Source organism: Equus asinus, chromosome 14 (assembly GCF_041296235.1).
Source record: "Equus asinus isolate D_3611 breed Donkey chromosome 14, EquAss-T2T_v2, whole genome shotgun sequence".
In the NCBI taxonomy this organism is placed as follows: domain Eukaryota; kingdom Metazoa; phylum Chordata; class Mammalia; order Perissodactyla; family Equidae; genus Equus; species Equus asinus.
The window spans coordinates 35,243,973-35,262,873 of NC_091803.1; the positions used below are offsets into that span (position 1 = coordinate 35,243,973).

Genomic DNA, 18,901 nt, shown 5'->3' on the forward strand with positions numbered 1-18,901 from the left:
CCCTCCTCATAAAGTTAAGAGGAGTCAACTGCAACAATATAAACATTTATTGAGTGCCTACTCCAGTCAGGTACGGGAATGAGCAAGGCAGACGAGGATGAAAGCAAATCATGCTTGTGAGGCGTAGAGCACAGCGCCTGCAGAATTATAAGCGCTCAACCTGCACTACATGCCACGTGCTACCAATGAAATATTCTCTCCTACTCAAAACCGTATACCTAGGCTAGATTTTTACACGGAATATATACAAGTATGTACATTACATCTTTCGCTAATGACTTCCACATTCATGTCCTTATTTATTCCCACAAAACAGCCCTGGAGGATACGCAGGGCAGAGATTTTATGCCAGTTTCACTGACGAAAGGACAGAGGCGCTGGGAGGTTCAAAGGTCGATAAACTGGAGTCTGGCAACAGGAGATGGCTGGGCATTTTAAGAGGAGAACCAGCGGAGGCCAAGGTTCCACGTCAAACCCGTCCCTGGAGAGCCAGCCCCAGCTCCGCAGCCTTGGGGCGGTGAACTGGCGCGCGGAGGCCTCCAGGCCCAGGGCGCCCCAGCCACGCAGCCACGCAGGCAGGCGGGCGGACCCGCCCGGGGGCGCACGCTCGCTGGCGCGGAGCTCCGAGCTGGCAGTGGCGCGCACGGCGCTGGTGCGACGCTGGGTGGCGCTGCTGGGCCGCCCCACGCCAGACCTGTTGAGCCCAGGGCGCAACTCGGGCAGGTTTAGGGGGACCCGGCGCTCCGCTCTCCCCGCGCGCCCCTGCATCCCGGCTGCAGCGCCTCCCTCGGGGCGCCCCACGCCCCACCGTAACTTAAGGCTCCCATGCCTTTGGCCTCTGCGTTCCCCGCCGCAACAGTTCTAGGCGCGTCGGGTGGGGCGGGAGTAAAGTTTTTCCAAGCTGGTCTGGGAGAGGGCTGGATGGGGAGGACCCTCCCAGCTCCAGACTCCATGGCGGGCTGGACTGTGTCCCCTCGGCGTCAGGGCCGCCCAGGGGGCTCTTCTGTCGGTAGGTGCCAGCCCCGGGGCCGACCGGATGGGCTGACCCGTGCACCGCCCCCTCCCACCCGCTTCCCCATCCCCATCCCCCTCCCCCGCCTCTGGCGCGCACCGGCCCCGGCGTCTCCGGCCCCGCCTGCGCCGGGGTCGCTGCAGTCCCCGCGGCTGCCCCAGGCTCCCTCCCCAGGCGCCCCGGCTTGATTCCAGCCCGGGGAGCGCCTCGGGGGCAGCGCGGGACAGCGAGGGAGGCCGAGGCGGGGGCCCTGGGCGCCCCAGCTCTCCCACCCTGGGAGGCGGCCCCGACTCCGGGAGCCGGAACGCAGGGAAAGGCAAGGACGGGGCGGCCGGCGGAGGGGCGGGCGCCGTTCATCAGCCACGCCAGTCACGTCTGGGGCCACCCGGCTGCCTTCTTCCTTTCCCCCTTTGCTTTCTCCCCCCTCTCCTGTTGGCGAGGGCAAAGTGGCCGTGGCGGCGCCATGCCCGGGCCGGAGTGAGTGCGCGCGGGCGAAAATGGCGTACATCCAGGTAGGGCTGAGGCTGGGGGGCAAGGTCCGCGGGGTGGGTGGGGGTGCGCGGCCCCTCGGACTGGGAGCGCCCCCAAGGGAGGGCATCCGGTTAGGCTCCCACAAACTTGCCTCGAGAAAAAGGATGCCCGAGCGCAGGCAACCTGTGCAGCGGCGAGGCAGCGCCCCAGAAGAGGCTGGGGACCCCCACACCCCGGGATGAAGGACCCCGTGTGGACTCTGCCCGCGCACCCTCGCTTCCTGGGGAGGGAATGGGGGGGTGGGGCGGACTTTTCTCCCCACTCCCCCCTCCCTCTCCCTCTTGCACCCCACCCCAGGGGAGGGGCCGCGGGGAGGGCGGCCCGGGGCGCGCCGGCCGCCCGGCCCGCCAGCTGGCGTTGCCGTGGTGACGGCTCCGGCTAATTGGCCGGCGGAGGGAGCCCGAGGCAGCTGTTCCGGCCAGGAGGGACAAGGACATCCTCTCTCCCGGGCACTGGGTGCTGACGGGTGGGGGACGCACCAGAGGCGTGCTGGTTGGCGGTGGCCGCTGATTACTTTAGGCCATTGAATTGGGGTCTGAGAGTTCTGGACCCCTATTACCTTGGGGAAACTCCCCCAAGAATCCTTGGGCTGACATTAGTAACAAGCATCTTTTTGGGAGCGTGGGGGCTGCTTGACTAAGAGAGCTTTCTCCTCAATATGAGGGGGCAAGTGGCTACAGGTCAGTGTCAAGGTCACGCAGTCACACCCGTTGAGCGGCTTGCCTCTGGGGCTGGCTTCTCTGAGCCCGACAGAGAAGCCTACAGGCTCCTACATTCGGGGTGCATCTGGCCTCACTTCTCCTTGGCCACAGCCCGGGGGCTGCTGGTCCCCTGGTTCCCCTCTGGCTCACACATCCCTCATTTTGTCCTTTTCTGGCTGCCAGGAACTCTGTGCTCCGTCGCCTGGTGTAGATTCACTCCATTGGCTTCCTTTCATGGAGTCCCTAGGTCTTCTTTTCAAGTTCAATGAACGTCATAGTTACTGTACACCTACTGTGTGCTGGATGTTGTCAGGGGGACTATTCAGTAGTCACTCGACAAACACTTGGGTGACCACCTACTATATGTGGGCACTGGGGATACAGCTGTGAAAACAGTATGGTCCCTGCCCCTCAGAAGACACAATCTAGTGAGAAATGAACAATGTTGGAACAGGCTTCTGTGGTTCTTAATGACCACTTTCAGCACAGAGAAATTAAGTATCTTGCCCAAGGTCACACAGCTGCTTAGGGGTCATGGTGAGATCTAAGAGGGAGGGTGGTGGGGAATTTGTTAAACATCTAGTATGAGGATGGCCCAGTGATGTTTGTTGACTTTCCTTCTAGAACAAGGTGTTAAACTTTTTCTGTAAAGGGCCAGATAGTAAATATTCTCTTCTGACATTTGAATTGCATATATTTTATATGAGTCAAGAAGTATTCTTCTTTTGACGTTTTCCCAACCATTTGACAGTGTACTAACCATTCTTAGCTGGAGGGCTGCACAAAAACAGGCTGCCAGCTGGATTTGGCCTGCGTGTCATGGTTTGCCAACCCCTCTTCTAGAATGTCTGGGTTCTCCTTCTTTCTCTTTCTCTTTGGCTTGAATCAATTCTCCATCGGGCCAAACACACAAACCCAGTGGACCCGATGTGAGGAAAGACGACGTGCTTGGGAGCATCAGAGCGTCTTCTCTTTCCTCTTCATCTTCCTTGGCTTCTCTTTGCCTCCTGACACTCATCTTATACTGGGCCTTGAGAAAGCTGGATGGTTGGTCCTCAGTGGAGGTCCGCAGGTGGTCTTGTCTCTGCTCATCGTGGTCTTATAAATGGTTCTCCAAATCACCAAGTACTCGGGAAATGCCTCCCCAGATGAAAAGAATGGGCATGGATTGTGAATTAGCGTCCCTTTATCCTTGTCCTTTCTCTTAGCACTTGCTCATGGAAGCCCCACGAGGGCATGGCTGTTTGCTGCTCTCTTCACTCCTGGATCAGCCAGGACAGTCCCTGGTGCCTGGTAGGTTCCAACTGGACTTGACAGACCTCCTTGTTCTCATAAGCCACAGAAAGGGTGCAGATATTTTGCAGCTGGTCAGCACACCAGCATTTTCATAGTCAGTGTCCTAGCTTAGCCCTTCCACTAAAGAAAAGAGGTAACCGAGGCTCAGAGTGGCCCCCTGACTTGCCCAAGTTGCACGATTGGCTGCTGGGGAGGCCGGAACTAGCGCCTGCCCGCTCAGCTCTTTGCATGGCCCCCCGCACTTTCTTGCTCTGTGTATGGTTTGAGTTTCCGTTTGGAAAAGTTTGTAATCAGTGCCTGAGATTTCGCTTCCCAAGCTGCAGTCACTCCCTTACCGCTTCAAGGACTTTGGCTTTTTCACGAGCTTTGTACCACCTGTACTGTTACTTACTTAATATTTTTTCTGTAAATGGAGTCACTTTTTTTTAACTTTAAGAAATCATATGAAAAGGAAAACTTTATGTCACTACCATAGTAGAAAACCAGGATCACTTGATATAAACAGAAGGCAATTGGAAAAATAAACACAATGAGAATAAATGCCACTTTATTAGATTTTAGCTGGATGGAGCTATCTCCATGGCTCCGAGGGGGGGTCTGCTCTCTGTTTAAAAAGGAAGGAGGGGTAGAGAGATTTGCAAGTGGTAGAAAGATGTTAAATGCAATGGTACCAAATGAAGACTTTCTCCTCCTTGCAAGAGAATTGAAAAAGACCCTAACTTTCTCCCTCTAGATTCAAAGTTCTGAGTTTGAACCCCACCTCCTTTCCTCTCTGGGACATGTCCCAGGCTGGGATGCGGGACCCCCTCCTAACCCACCTGGTTTACTGGGCCCACTTGGAAAGCCTTCGAGACCCTGGCCTGGAAGAGAAGGAGGGAGCCCGTGCCTTGGGATCCTGCGAGAAGACGATGGGGTGGGGGATGGGGCCGAAGAAGGGAGGAAGCCCCTCCCTCCTCCCCCAGGACCAGTTATGGCTTACTTTTCGGCTCCCTCTATTTGTGGGTGATCATATGAAGCTCCCTACCGTCACCATTGGAGCAGAATTGGAAGGTAGGGCCTCCGAGAGGGTGGGGGTGCCGAGTCACATCCCCTCTGTGCCTGCCTGTGTGTTGCTGAGCACGTCCCTCTGGGTGGGCTTCCTGGCTGTTTCTGTAGAGGAAGGTTTGTCTTCTGAAGTGTGGCTGCGTTGGATAGCTTGACTGTCTATCCACCCGGGCTGATTCATAACAGCATACGGTGCAAAGCAGATCGAAATGCTCAAGTTTCCCATTTATTCGGTGTTGGTTAGCCAGGAGCCTACCAGCAGCCCTGGGAATAGCAACACCTTGCTAGGAAGTCAGCTCCCTTCCCACGATGGTAAGTGGAAAGAGGAGGGCTTTTTTGTCCCTTTTCTTTCTGTTTTCTTTTTTGAGTTGCTGGAATATTGCTAAACTGGTCTTGTCTCTCTCTTTTTTGTGATCCCCCCACCCCCTGCGCCCCTGGCTTCATCGTGGATCTCTAAAAGGGCAGTTGGAACCGTTAAACAAGGTGGGTGAATTCAGTGGTCCGTTTGGTCTGGTTTCAAACCATGAAATGCTTGCCTTTCGTTTTGGAGTCTTCTGTGGGGCTGTGGGGAGATGGAATTTTAAACAATCACCAGATGTTGATAACAGCACCGTTGCGAGGTCTTTCTGTGGAAGGGAGATCCCCGTGAAGAGATGCTGGTCCCGGAGATGGGGTTCCCTCCCCAGCGCTACTTATTCCGCTCGATTATGTCTGTTTACATTCGTATCCCAGAGATGATGGTTTTAAAAGATTTTTGCTTGGATTTCAAGAAGACAGAGTCATATCCATTGTGTTTTGAGAACATATTGTCTGGCCCTCACGGTGTTGTAGACAACCCACCCACATGTCAAGAAAGACGTTCCCAGAAACTACAGGAGAAAATACCTGTAAATGTTTTGCTCTCTGTTAGTGGCTCCCACGAGTTGGTGTTTGCCATCCTCATGCCAGCAGTTGGTAAACAGAAATGGAAAACATTTTGCTCTGTGTTCACGGTGGAGACAGAGCCCCTGGATGGCGGGGGGCGTCGGCTCCTTATAATTTTGGGTGTTTTTTTCCTCCTCCTCCTCTCTGCCCTCCTTTACCCCTCCCCCCCACCCCTCTCCCCTGCCCACTTCCCGCCTTGGCCTCAGGGTTTTCTTTCTAGAATCTCCGACCTGCTGCTATGCAGGTGGACTTGCCACCGCTGCTGTCAGAAGTGCTGTGAATCCAGCTGCTGCCAGTCGAGCGAGGATGAAGTGGAAATTTTGGGACCTTTTCCTGCCCAGACGCCTCCGTGGCTGTAAGTAAAACCGCTCTGAACTTTCTGGAAGGCGATCCCAAGACCTTTCTGTGCTCGGTTGCTGGGAGGGGGTCTGGGCCTGTGGGAGGGAGGATTTCGGGTGGGAAAGAGGGAAAGGCCGAGTTTCTGTTGACCCCCCCGCTGTGGGCGGGGCCATGCTCTGTGCCTCTCATTTTGTTTAGCGGGCTGGCGAGACCAGCTGGCGGCGGGGCTGTAGTTCAGCTATTTCACATCGGGCCTCCTGAGATGGGAGCTGGGTGATGCTGAGCGTGTGGGCACTTGTGATCACGTTGAGTGTCTTTCCAAATGGAAAAAGAGCTCTGTGAGCATCTATATTCTTCAAGGGATGTCCAGCTTCTAAAGGTGTCCGTCCAAGTCCGTGTGACAGATTGTCCTGGCACCTGGTCCAGCGCCTGGTCCTTAGGAGATGCTCGAAAAGTATTTGTTGCATGGATGGGTGGATGGAAAGAACAGACAAGAGCCTCTTTGCTGGTCTGAGCAAGAACCTCAGGAACAGGGAAGCAGAGAAGCACCTCCGGGCTCCATCCTGTCCTCCAACGCTGTTTATGTTCTCTCTGGCATCTTTCATTTTATTTCCAAGTCATTCTCCTCCCGCGCCTGCATGCAACATCTCCATCTGCCAGTCGCTCGGATATTTTGGGAATGCAGTTTTGAAGCTTCTCAGGCACGTGTCTGGTCCACCTCTCTGTGGCTGGGAGGGGAGCGTGGCCAGAGAGTCTGCGTGGAGTCCAGAGGCCGGGGCCTGGGAGTCACCCAGCGTAACTTCCCACGATACGCAGAGGGAAGCCCAGAGAGGGAGGGGAACAGTGCAGGGGCTCACAGCTACAGCCTCGGCGGGGACCCCGCACTGTCTCAGCTAAATCCTTGCACTGAGAGTCCATGGGCCTCTGGCACCCCTTCTTTGCCTCCTAATCGGGGGTCATGCCGCAATCCTTTTGTCGTCTTAGAAGCAAGTATCAAATATTTCTGTAGCAGAATGGCTCTGGGTCAGGCTACGTGAGCTCACATCTTATTTCTCCTCCTTTTTTCTAGTTCTATGACCTTGGTCAAGTTGCTTGGTCTCTCTGTGCCTTAACTTCCCATCTGTTAACATGGGGACGATAAAAAGAACAGTATTTATCATCGGGTCCTTGTGGTGATTGCAGGAATTCGGATATGGGAAAGCCCTTAGGAATGCTTGACACTTTGTTGGCAGTCATAAATGTAAGGAATTCTTCTTAGGCTGTTTGGTCTCAGTTTTCTCATCTGTAAAGTGGGAACAGTGATAGAACTTATTGTATAGGGTCGTTATTAACGATAATGGGATATGTACATAACATGCTTAGCGCAGTAGTAAATATCCATTTTTATCAATATCAGGTATTGATCGCAATTCATGCAACTGATATAAAGGCAACCCGAAGCAACTCTTCCATCATTCATAGATGGTAGCCTGCATCCCACAGGTGTGCATAGAGTTGAGAGGTTTGGTGAAACCAACTCATTAATCCAGGGGTCATTTCCATTTTTCGGAGCCCGACCTGGGGAGGTTGGCTCAGCCCGTCTGGTATCTTTCAAGCCATGCTCAGAAGGATGCCAGCTCTGTGAGGGCAAGGTTTTATCTGTCTTGTTCACTTTGAAAAATAGTTGTTGACTGACTGACTGAGCTACAGGCAGAAATTGAATCCTGCAAGCACCAATCGTCTGGCTGGAAAGTTAATCTCAGTTTCTTTAGTCATGTCTCTAGTACACCCTGTGTGCCTGGCACTGTGGGATGCACAAAGCTAGATAGAGTCCCATTACCATGCTCAGGGGATTTTAAATCCAGTATAGAAGGTAGATATGTAAGTCCAGTCACCACCTAGAGTTGTGCATGCATCCCCTTCACACTCATATGACAGTCCTGCATTGAGTCTTGTTACAGAAGAATCCAGGGATGATGGTTTCAGGCATAGCTGGATCCAGGAGCTCAAATGATGTCACAGGCATGCATGCTCTCTCTCTCTCTCTCTTTCTTCTGTATTGGCCTCATTCTTAGGCTTGCTTTCTTCTTTGCTTCGCTCTTAACAGCAGCAAAGACACCAGGAAAGGCTCTCATTGCCCTGGCTTGCGTCATGTGCCGGTCATGTGAGCCAGTCACTTCTGCTTGGAGAAAGTGATGCTCGAATGGTACCTGGGTTGCCGACCACTCTGGAACCAGGGGAAGGGTCACTCCCCCATAAAACACATGGGCTAAGCTAGGAGACCCAGGGTTGGCAAACTTTCTCTTTAGAGGGCCAGACAGTAAATATTTTAGCCTCGTGGGGTTCGTCTCTGTTGCAACGACTCTCTTCTGTCATGTGAGAAAGCAGCCATAGACGAGACACAATGAACGGGGATGGCTGTGCTCCAGGAACACTTCAGTTACAGGGCCAGGAGCGGGGTCGGCCTGTCGTTGGCTGACGTTTGTAAAAGACAGTTTGGGTTCTGTGAGCAGAGATGGGGGAGTGGACCCAGGCCGGGCAGGCACCACAAATGGACACCACATCTAAGAGGAGTTGGGGGAATGATGGAAAATGGGCCTGCCAGCTTAGGTCCTGTGGGGTCCTCAGTGCCAGGTTAGGGAATATGGGTTTTTCCTGAACCAGTGGACACCCCCGGATGGACCCTGAAGATCAGTCAGGTCTGTGTTTGCCCCTGGATTCCCAGATGTGGAGTGTTACAGACGCATGGCCTAGATCCTCACTCTGGATTGGAGGACAATTGCACCCTTTGTGCAAACAGCGGACTCTTTCTGGGGACAAGGGGTTGAGACCCAATGGGAAACCACTTCTTTTGGTTTTGTCACAAGCAGAGAAATGGGCTGGAACCTTCCCAGCAGGGCCAACACACTGCACAACTCCAGGAGGTGCCATTCCCACAGCCATGTTAAATGGTACCACCCAGAGATGTGCAGTCTACAGCCTGAATGGCTGTACATGACCTTTATGCTTCCCAAGATGAACCAGGTCTCCCTTAAATCCCGGGCAGTACTTGGCACATTTTTGGCACTCAACATGATGCAAAATGTTACAAGAAATCTGTAAAGGGGTGGCAGATTTAAATCATTCAAAAAGCAAATTTACAGCTTGTGCTTTCCCCAGATTTATTTACCAAGTGGGCAGTTGTATGTTATCAAACAGGCAGGGAGGAGAAATGTCAAGTGTACAGGCTTTGCAGTGCTATTCCTACCGTGACATTTGAGCCAAGAACCACAGGGCACACCTCTCTGCAGGGCGGCATGTGGCAGCTGAGCTGGCCCTTTGTGTGTGTGATTTTGGGGGACACGCCATTACTTGTCACACCATGAATTGTCCTTCCTGTGGGTCCCCCGCTTTCCTTGGCTGGGCTGGGCTGGTGAGGGTCAGGAAAGCTGTGCAATCCGACTGGCTCCTTTTGTAGCAATGCCGGAAAGACCCTCAGTGAAGAGTGAGTTAAAGTCAGATTATTGGTTTGTTCAATAAGCACGTGTTGAGTACCTACTGTGTGCAGAGCTCCTACTGGCCTCGCAGGGGATGCCCAGCTCAGTAGGGTGGGCCATGCGATCCGGAGTCTGGAATTGCTGGATCCAGTTGGGGTTCTCCCGTTTAACAGTGGTGCAAGGTAATTCCTCATCCTCGCCTCCCCCTGCCCCGGAGCTTCCATTTCCCTATCTGCGAAGCGGGCGGGGCGGTTAATGACAAGTAATTCCTGGATTGTTTTCAGGATGGAATGAGATGTTTCCTGCGGAGCATTTAGCACAGTCCCTGGCACATCGTAGCTGCCTGGCATCTGGTACCTTCAATAATAATAAGTACAGACCCCACCATGATGAAGTGTGCCCTGCTGGGGGGGGGGGGGTGGTGCGGACAAAATGCGCGCTCGGATCCTCGTGACACAAGGCGCATCAGATGTGCACCACAGGAAGGCTTTGTTCATTCACTCATTGGGAACATCAATGTGGAGCACCCCAAACGTGTGAGTGGCCGAGCTGGGGCAAGGTCGGCGGTCGTGAATGAGACAGACACCGCTCTGCCCGCACGCAGCCCGGCTTAGTGTCGGATGCAGAAGATGAGCAGTGAGACACGACCAAAGATGCGTTGAGTGCAGTGTTGAAAAGGGAATAAGGAGGGTGCAGGGATAAGGGCTGACGGGCTGGGAGATGAAGCCGAGACCTGAATGATGAGAAGGGACCAGACCCGTGAAGGGGACAGAAGAACACGCCAGTCAGAGGGAACAGCGTGCCTTGACTTGTCGCAAGAAGGGCAGGGTGGCGCAGGGCCTGCAGAGGAGGCCGGGGCGGCTCGGGCATATGTGGTACTGGGCCTGAGAGGACTCAGCCAAGGCTTCCGGAGGCGGTGGCCTTTTAGCTGATGCCCGAAGACCGATGGGGCTTCAGAGGTGGAGGCTGCTGCCTCAGTGAGGTGTGGCAGCCGGGAAACACACAGGTGGACATGGTGCCCCAGTGGCCAGAGCGTTCTGGCCCTGCCTCCCTTGGGAGATGCTGCTGCTTGCATGTAAGGGAGAGAGAGGAATGATTGATACAGTCTGACCCCGTTTCTGTGCCCCCCGCTCCTCCCCCCATCTGCCACATTCACCTCTTCCAGAGCAGGAGCGAAGCCAGGCCTGGGCATCGCCCCCCCTCCGTCTCACATGCTGGGGCTTGTCCTGGCTGTGACCCTGACATCGCTTTGCAAGAACATTAGATCAGTCTCATTTCATGCACGGGATGCGTCTGAAGACCTCACAGGATTCGGAACTTGCATTTTTCAGGACTAGTTTCCCCGCGGGCTTGAATGTTAAGTTGGGGGATGCAGTCACGCAAGGTATCAGTCTACAGCTGTGGCAGTTGACGGGGCTGTGGGCAGCAGCCTCCCTCACAGCCGCATCGCCAGCGTCTGTTCCCCCGCCCTTCCCCTCCCTCTGGCATCCCTACCTAGCTTTATGAGCATCGGGGCGTCTGGAAGCCACCGTTGTAGTAACAGCATCAGCTAAAATGCATCGTGCGCCTACCTAGACAGAGCAGGCCTTGTTGCGAGCATCTTCTCTGTGTTAACCCATTCAGTGTTCTCAGCAGGCATATAAGGTAGGTACTGTTATTCCCATTTTACAGTCAGCGAGACAGAGGCACAGAGAGAGGAAGGGACTCGCCCAAGGTCACACAGCCAGGGATCAAACCCAGACACCGTGCTCTTAATTACTACCCCACCCCACCCCCACGGTGCTTTCCATGTTGTCAGCGTTTCTCATCCTCACTGGGGGCCACATTGAACCACGGCTGCTGCTAGTTCATAGCTCTTTCTTCACATCGAACTATTGTTCTTAAATCATTGCTTCTCAGGGCGTTTTTGTAGCCATTGCCCTGCCATTCAAAGAACGCTTGAATGACATTGCCGTAGGATATTTTTTAAAAGATGTAAGTTATAGACACAGTGGCTGTTGAAACAGCAGGACAATTCGCACCAAAAGCCACTTGCAGAAGTCGGGTGCATATAAACAGCCACGTGGTTCCTTCCAGACTCGGCGTTGACAGGTCTCGTCTGTCTTCACCAAGGTGGCGCCCCCGTGTGGCAATATCCTAAATAGGTTTACAGAGTCCTCCCCATGGCCCCAGCTTTGCCCTTAGGCAAATTATTGACAGATTGTTCTGTCTGGGGGAATCTTCATTCATATCCATTCATGTCATTTCATATTTTGTGCAAAATGCAAGCGTTACTGAGAGTTTCAGGCTACCACACTATTTCAGATTTGCGTTGTTTGAATCCAAGTTGTGTAAACTGGGTCTGTCCCCCAAGGGCAGAGATGCCAGTCCCTGGGGATTCTTTGACAATCCTTGAGACATTCTTCCTCCTCTAGGATGGCTAGCCGGAGCAGTGACAAGGACGGGGACTCCGTCCACACAGCCAGCGAAGTCCCTCTGACTCCACGGACCAGCTCCCCCGATCGGAGATGCTCATCCTCGGACACATCTAAGTCCACGCACAGCCTGACCCGGAGGATTTCAAGTGAGTGTCTCTGCCGTGACTGTCTGGGCTGTCCCGGGTCGTCAAAGCTTGGAGGCTTAGCCGCCATTCAGAGTCCGTGGATTAAAATCCCATTAGCTGGGTCCCCAGGACAAGGGAAGAGAGCTGGCTTTCCCAGACAGTCAGCGGTGTCCCCAAAGAAAGATGTGAAGGACAGGGCCGTCTCTGGGGAGGAGTCGGAGTGGGGCAACAGTCCAGGAGACAAGAGAACAGAGAGATAATGACAATGTGACAGGAGTGCATCGCACCTGATTGCTGAGTTCACTCAGAAGCGGTCATTTTTGATAGATTTTTGTTTTTACTGATCACACGTTTCCTTGAATTGGCTCAGTTGATTGACATCATCAGCATGTATCATTTCAGACCCCGAAAGGTGAGTGTCACCACGTTATACAGCAGGGCTTGCAGATTCAAGTGGCTTCAGGGGCCAGGTGGATTGTGTCGGTGACTGAGTGCAGAGGGCTGGATAGAGATAAATGTTGCCCTAATGCAGTGATAAATGGCAGCTGACTCTCAGCCTTGAGAGGGTACTAGGGCAGGGTGGGGACTGCGGCCAATTGCAAAGCTAATACCCTGTTAGAAGGGGGCCGCTGCCACTCAGCTCTAGCCGTGTGGGATTGTGGGCCCAGTGTTGCCTCATCTTTCTAAAAAGAAACTGGCAATCTGGGCTTTTATAGGAAACTTCCTTACTTTAAACCCAAATAAAATGTATCTATGGGTCGAATTTGGCCCTAGGCCCCCTAGTTTGTCCCCTCTGATGTATAGCGTATGTGTTTGACCCAATGATGTGATTTGGTGGGGAGGAGAAAGTAAAAAGCCTGAAGACTCCCACCCTCCTCTCACTCCCCTAGAGTTTCTTTGCTCCCTCATTCAGCTGATGTCTGAAATTAGCTTAACAGAGGGAAAAAGCTTAAAATTCATGAAACAAATCCACCCAGGTGGAAATTCGGTGTCTGATCTTTCCTGGGAGTAGATGGGGAAGAAAAAGGAAGTAGAGAAAAGCTCAGGGGCTTAAGATAGTGAAACAGAGGGGATGTCGGCCTTCTCCAGGCCCCAGCCTTTCCATTTGTAAGATGAGAGGGCTGGTCTTGACCTGCGCTGCCCGCTACAGCGGCCACCAGCCGCATGTGGCGGCCGAGCATTTACATGGGGCTGGGCCGAATGGAGATGTGCTGTATGTGTCACATACACACTGGATTTTGAAGCCAGTGTGAAAAAAAGATGATTTAAAGTGTCTCACTGAAGTGTTTTTCTATGGATTACATGTTGGGATGAGAATATTTTGGATATATTAGGTTAAAGAAAATATTAAAATTAATTTCACCTGTCATCTTTGCACTTTTAAAAAGTTGTCGCCACTGGAAAATGTCAAGTGACCTCTGTGGCTTGTATTTCTGGCTCACGTTTTATTTCAGTTGGATAGCGCTGGTCTAGATGGTTCCTGAGCCTCGTGCCCAGTTCTGTACGCAGGTGATTTCTATTTAGCACACAGTTATCAGAGTGGTTACCGTGCACCAGGCGAAGCTCTCATGATTTTAGTCAAGTTATTTGGGCAATTCACAAAATACTACACATCCCACTAATATGAGGAATCTGATAGTCAGACTCATAGGGGCAGAATGTGGTTCTCAGCGGGCAGTAGGAACGGGGTGGGGGGGTGTCAGTTTCAGATATGTGAGATGAATACATTCTAGAGATCTACTCTGCAGCATCGCGCATAAAGTTAACAATACTGTGTTGTATTCTTAAAAATTTGCGAAGAGTAGATCTTGTGTTCTTATCACACACAAAAAGTTAATTAAATAAAAAAGGCAGGAGGAAACTTTTGAAGGCGATGGGTAGGTCTATGCAGAGACTGTGGTGGTGGTTTCATGGGGGCACACTTACCTCCAGCCTCATCAAGTTGTATGTATTAAATATGTACAGCTTTTTGCATATCAATCGTGCTTCAATTAAGTGGTTTAAAAAAAAAAGAATGCCAAGGGCTCGTTTCTAGAATAGAGGGATGAGCAAAGATTAGAATGATGGCAGCAGTGAGCTCTGCTGGTTGATGGAGGAGGGAGGAACCCCCTAAGTGATGAGGTCTTCATGTGATCCTTGAAGAAGTACGAGAGTTCCCATCTAGCGGGTTCTTACCACGTGCGCGCTCTGTGCCAACCCCTCTCCTTGCGTTTGCTCAGTGAATCTTTACCACAATCTTTGAGGTGGGTGCTCTTATGGACTCCCTTTTACAGATGGGGAAACCGAGTCCCAGAGAGTCTAAAGAATGTGCCCAGAGTCACATGGCTCACCTGTAAGGAGCTGAGATGCAGTTTGACCCAGGCACTCTGGGCCCTGAGTCCACTCTCTGAAAGTGGAGGCAGTACAGGGTAATGGTTAGAGCCAGGCTCTGGGGCCGGACAGGCTGGGCTCGACTCCTGGCTCCTCCTCTTACTACTTGTCTGACCTTCAGTGAGTTACTTACTTAAAGTGTCTGTTTCCTCATCTGTAAAATGGGGATACAGTTATTCTCTAACACCTGGTGAAGATTAGATGACTTGACGTACGCCGTGCATTTACAACAGCGCCTGGCGCTTAGCTGCCGTGCTGATGGGGATGGAGCCGGGAATGCCACCCTGCTGCCTCTCAGGATAACTGAGAGGATTTCAGAGTGTGGAGACCAGGTGGCGAAGAGCATTAGGAAGCAGAGTGAACGATGTGAGAATCTGGGAAATGGGGCCTATCTCACAAAGCGGCCCAGGTCTGGTCCCATACGCGGCGGTGTTAATTTCTTATTTCTGGTGGCCGTTTAGGTCTCGAGTCCAGACGACCCAGCTCCCCGCTCATTGATATTAAACCCATCGAGTTTGGCGTTCTCAGCGCCAAGAAGGAGCCCATCCAGCCCTCGGTGCTCAGACGGACCTATACCCCGGACGATTATTTCAGAAAGTTCGAGCCCCGGCTGTACTCCCTTGACTCCAACAGCGACGACGTGGACTTCCTGACCGATGAGGAGATCTTGTCCAAGTACCAGCTGGGCATGCTGCATTTCAGCACCCAGTACGACCTGCTGCACAACCACCTGACGGTGCGGGTCATCGAGGCCAGGGACTTGCCGCCCCCCATCTCCCACGACGGCTCGCGCCAGGACATGGCGCACTCCAACCCCTACGTCAAGATCTGCCTCCTGCCGGACCAGAAGAACTCGAAGCAGACGGGGGTCAAACGCAAGACCCAGAAGCCCGTGTTCGAGGAGCGCTACACCTTCGAGATCCCCTTCCTTGAGGCGCAGCGGCGGACGCTGCTTCTAACCGTGGTGGATTTTGATAAATTCTCACGCCACTGCGTCATCGGGAAGGTGTCTGTGCCTCTGTGCGAGGTGGACCTGGTCAAGGGCGGCCACTGGTGGAAGGCGCTGATCCCTAGTTCTCAGGTAAGGGGTGGGTGGGCGGTGTCTCTGAAGCTTTTGAAAAAAATGATGATTTTTATTTACTGTTTAAAATTTTTTGCATTTTGAAAACTTTTTTATTTTGAAATAATTTTTGACGCACGAGTTGCAAAAACAGTACGGAGAGTTCCAGTGTATTGTGTATCCGTCAACCCCAGTGATGAATCTTACAGGACCAGAGTACATTAGCGGGACCAGGAAATTGACGCTGGCAGCTAGACTACAGACTCTTTTCAGTTTTCACTGGTTTTTACATGCACCGCTGTATGTGGGTGTGCACATGCACTCGTGTGTGGAGTTCTATGAAATTTTATCACATGTATAGATTCATGTACCCACCTCCAACCTGGGAGCTTTTTTGTCATTGATGCCGGGTTATTTAATAAGGATAGTGATTGTCCGGGGTACGAAGCTATCAGTCATTTTGACTTTGGGAAATTGATTTGGGAAAAATAAAATGAGGGCTGAAGAACAGGATGATAGATGGATGTTTTTCAGGCAAATTGTGAGATTGGCTTCCCTCCCATTTCCAGCCCGGGGACATGCAATTGGCTGCGTGGGAAGCCACCCACGGACGGGCTCTCTCTCCAGTGGGCCGTCCCTCCGTTGGGGATCAGTGGGCTGGAAGATGACAGTGCACCCACTGTGGATGCAAGGATGTGGTGGGAGCCCCAGGGAAGGGAAAGACCCAGCCAGTTGGAGGCTGGTCTAGCCCAACCATGCTGGGGACCACAGTCCTGTGTAATGCAGGCGGGATAATTTTGCATCAAACACACCTAGGTGCTTCTCAGAGCTGAGTTCTACTGGCCTAGGATTTGATGATCCAGTGTCACGTTTGGAAGTTAGGTTTTTAACATGAGGTCTGGAGGGGCTGCTCCACTGTCAGAGAGAGTGTGTGTGTGTGTGTGTGTGTGTCTCTATGTCTATACACACCATCAAAGATAGGAGATTTATCCCTCTCTTAGTTTGGATTCCCCAAGAAGAAGACCCCAAGGCAAGGGAAGGCATTTATTAGGAAGATGACTTACAGGAAACACCAGGACGGAATGCGAAAGTCATATAAAGGATGGCTCATCAGGCCGGCTACCGCTGTGGGTGACTGGAGCTGAAACGTGCTGGGGAAACAGGGAGCCAGCGTCAGACACACGCCTGAGAGTCTTTCCACCCCAGGAGTGAGGGAGCTGGGGCGTTTATACACCAGCTCCTATCAGCCATTGAATGAGCGCAGTTGGGAGATGGGGAGCTTCATCCCCTGGCTTTTCTGGCCTGTTACACTGGCCGATAAAGAGACCTTGGACCTCCACAGACGCAATAAAGTGCATTTGCCGGCATCGGGATGTGGGCCTGTGTGCGCTGAAGTGGGCATGGCCAGGAGGTGGTGGGAGAGGTGTTGGCAGCGTCTGCTATAGTTCCCAATCCTGCCTCCCATCACGTGATCGGGTTCTGTTGGATGGTGTCCATGTATCTTCTTTGATATTTGATATCACTGGGTTTTCAACTGTCAAGAAACTTAGAGTCGAAAGAGGGAGACCCACTCGACCAAATAGATTCTCTATGGCCAAGCTCCATTCTTCACGCTGGTGCAAGGCCCTGGACAGACAGACACTCTGGACATCCCCATCCCTGACCTCCTTTAGGTCTTGGTGGAAATGTCACCAGCAAAGCCCTCCTGGCATGTGTGCCGTAGTTTGGTTCTCCTGAAATCTGAAGCCGACGCAAGGACCTGGGTGCAGGTAGTTGATTTAGGGGGTGACCCCAGGAATGAGGCATGAGGGGGTGAGGAGGAGACAGGGAACGAGGGAATGAGTTCAGCAGTCAACAGTGTTTCTTAAGGTCGCCGTTCCGGCAGTGGGGGAGGGCAGACTTTCATTCTGCTGGAGCGTGGCCTCCGCCCTTGCACGTGGGCCAGGTGGGCTCCCACAACCCCACAGAAGGGCTCGGGCAGAAGAAAGAGGCCAGGTGTGCTGCTGCCTGCCTGCGCTGAGACCGTGCCCGAGCGGGACCATGGGAGCATCCGTAGCTGACCCCAGAAGCAGCATCCGCAGCATCATTCTGTTTACATGGCAGCCCCCCCGCTCTGGGCCCCCCATGTCCCCTTCTCCTGCTTTATTGTTCTCCATGGCACTTATCATCATCCCATAGGTCATACATTTGACTGTCTGTCTCCCCTGCTAGTATGTAAACCCCATGAGGGCAGAGGTTTTTGTCTATTTTATTTACTTCTGTCTTCCCAGCATCTAGAACAGCACCTGGCGTGTGGTCGTGCTCAGTACTGTTTGTTGAATGAATGAAGGATGGAAGGAAGGAAGGATTCCCCAAAGTGAATTTCCTTCTTCCCTCCCTCCCTTCTTCCTTTCCTTCCTTCCTTCTCACACAAAGAAAGGCTCGTGGAAATTGAGTGAGGGAAGAGTGGCCTCCTGTCTCCCATCTCAGGCTTGCCCTGGAGTTGATGCTCTCGCAGTGGGAAGGCCAGGTGTCTGTGGATGGCTTCCCTGAAGCAGAGCCTGATGCAGGGATTGGGTGCAGGTTAGTTGCCTAAGGCTGCGTGATAGCACCACGCACTGGGTGGGTTGTAACTACAGAAGTGCCTTGTCTCACAGTCTGGAGTTTAGAAGCCAAGATCAGGGTGGGCAAGGCCCCACTCCCCCTGAAACCCGGAGGGGCTCCTTCTTTCTGGCCTCGCTGGCTTCCAGAGGTTGCCGCCATCCTCGGTGCTCCCTGGCGGGTAGCTGCGTCACTCTGGTCTCTGCCTCTGTTGTCACACGGCCTTCTCCGTGTGTGTCTGTGTCTTTTCTCTTCCTAGGGCACCAGTCATATTGGGTTAGGGGCCCATCCTGCTCCAGTATGACCTCATCTTAAATACTCGCGTCTGCAACAGCCCTATTTCCAAATCAGGTCACGTTCGGAAGTACTGGGCATTAGGATGTCAGCATATCTTTTTGGGGGGCACAGTTCAACCCTAAAGAGGAGAAAATCCTGAGGGGAGGGAGGGAAGCAGTCTAGGTGAGGGGTGACCGCCCGGTGAGGGTGTGGTCCTCATGGACCTGTGGTGGGGAGGGGACTCTGGGCCCTGGATCGCCCTGCACCGTGGGATGGTGCAGTGGACAAGGGAGCCCGCTGTGTGTACTCCCACGTCGGTGGGTCGTTGGCTGGGACCAGGCTAGGAAATCTGATTCTCGGCTGGGCGGCCAGGGGCCTTCCTGAAGCTCCTAGACTCTGGAACAGTGGTTCTGAACCACAGGCGGTTTTGCCCGCAGGACATTGGGCAGTGCCGGGGGGACGTTTTGGGTTTGGCGGGTGGGAGCTGCTACTGGGATCTAGTGAGTGGAGACCAGGGATGTCGCTAAACATCCTGCAGTGCCCAGGACAGCCCCCACCACAAAGAATGAGCCGGCCCCGAATGTCAGTAGTGCTGAGGGTGAGAAGGCCAGTGTGGAGGAAGGAGAGAGAGGAGGTGGGCGGACGGCGGCAGGGTCTGCCATGCCAGGCGAGACGAGAGCTGGGCTTTCTGTACGGTGAGGAGGTGTTTCAGAGAGAGACAGTCATTGGGGTGGGCAGAGAGCCAAGGATGGAGGCTGAGAGGAACATGGC

At 53.1% G+C, this 18,901-nt stretch overlaps 1 protein-coding gene across 8 annotated transcripts in view; it reads left to right on the top strand.

Moving 5' to 3' along the window:
- The first annotated feature begins 699 nt into the window (after positions 1-699).
- The window catches only part of SYT17 (synaptotagmin 17), a 79,479-nt gene continuing 61,277 nt past the window's right edge, over positions 700-18,901 (top strand). Inside the window, exons 1-5 of one of the 8 annotated variants that reach the window (XM_070484855.1) lie at positions 714-1,009; positions 5,045-5,067; positions 5,715-5,863; positions 11,717-11,865; positions 14,676-15,295. In XM_070484855.1, coding sequence (XP_070340956.1) covers positions 826-1,009; positions 5,045-5,067; positions 5,715-5,863; positions 11,717-11,865; positions 14,676-15,295 — 1,125 coding nt within the window. In that variant the 5' untranslated portion in view covers positions 714-825. Of the gene's footprint in view, positions 1,010-1,071; positions 1,525-4,763; positions 4,897-5,044; positions 5,068-5,714; positions 5,864-11,716; positions 11,866-14,675; positions 15,296-18,901 lie in introns of those variants that run through there. The other 7 variants (XM_070484859.1, XM_044747085.2, XM_070484858.1 and 4 more) reach the window with 7 other exon arrangements.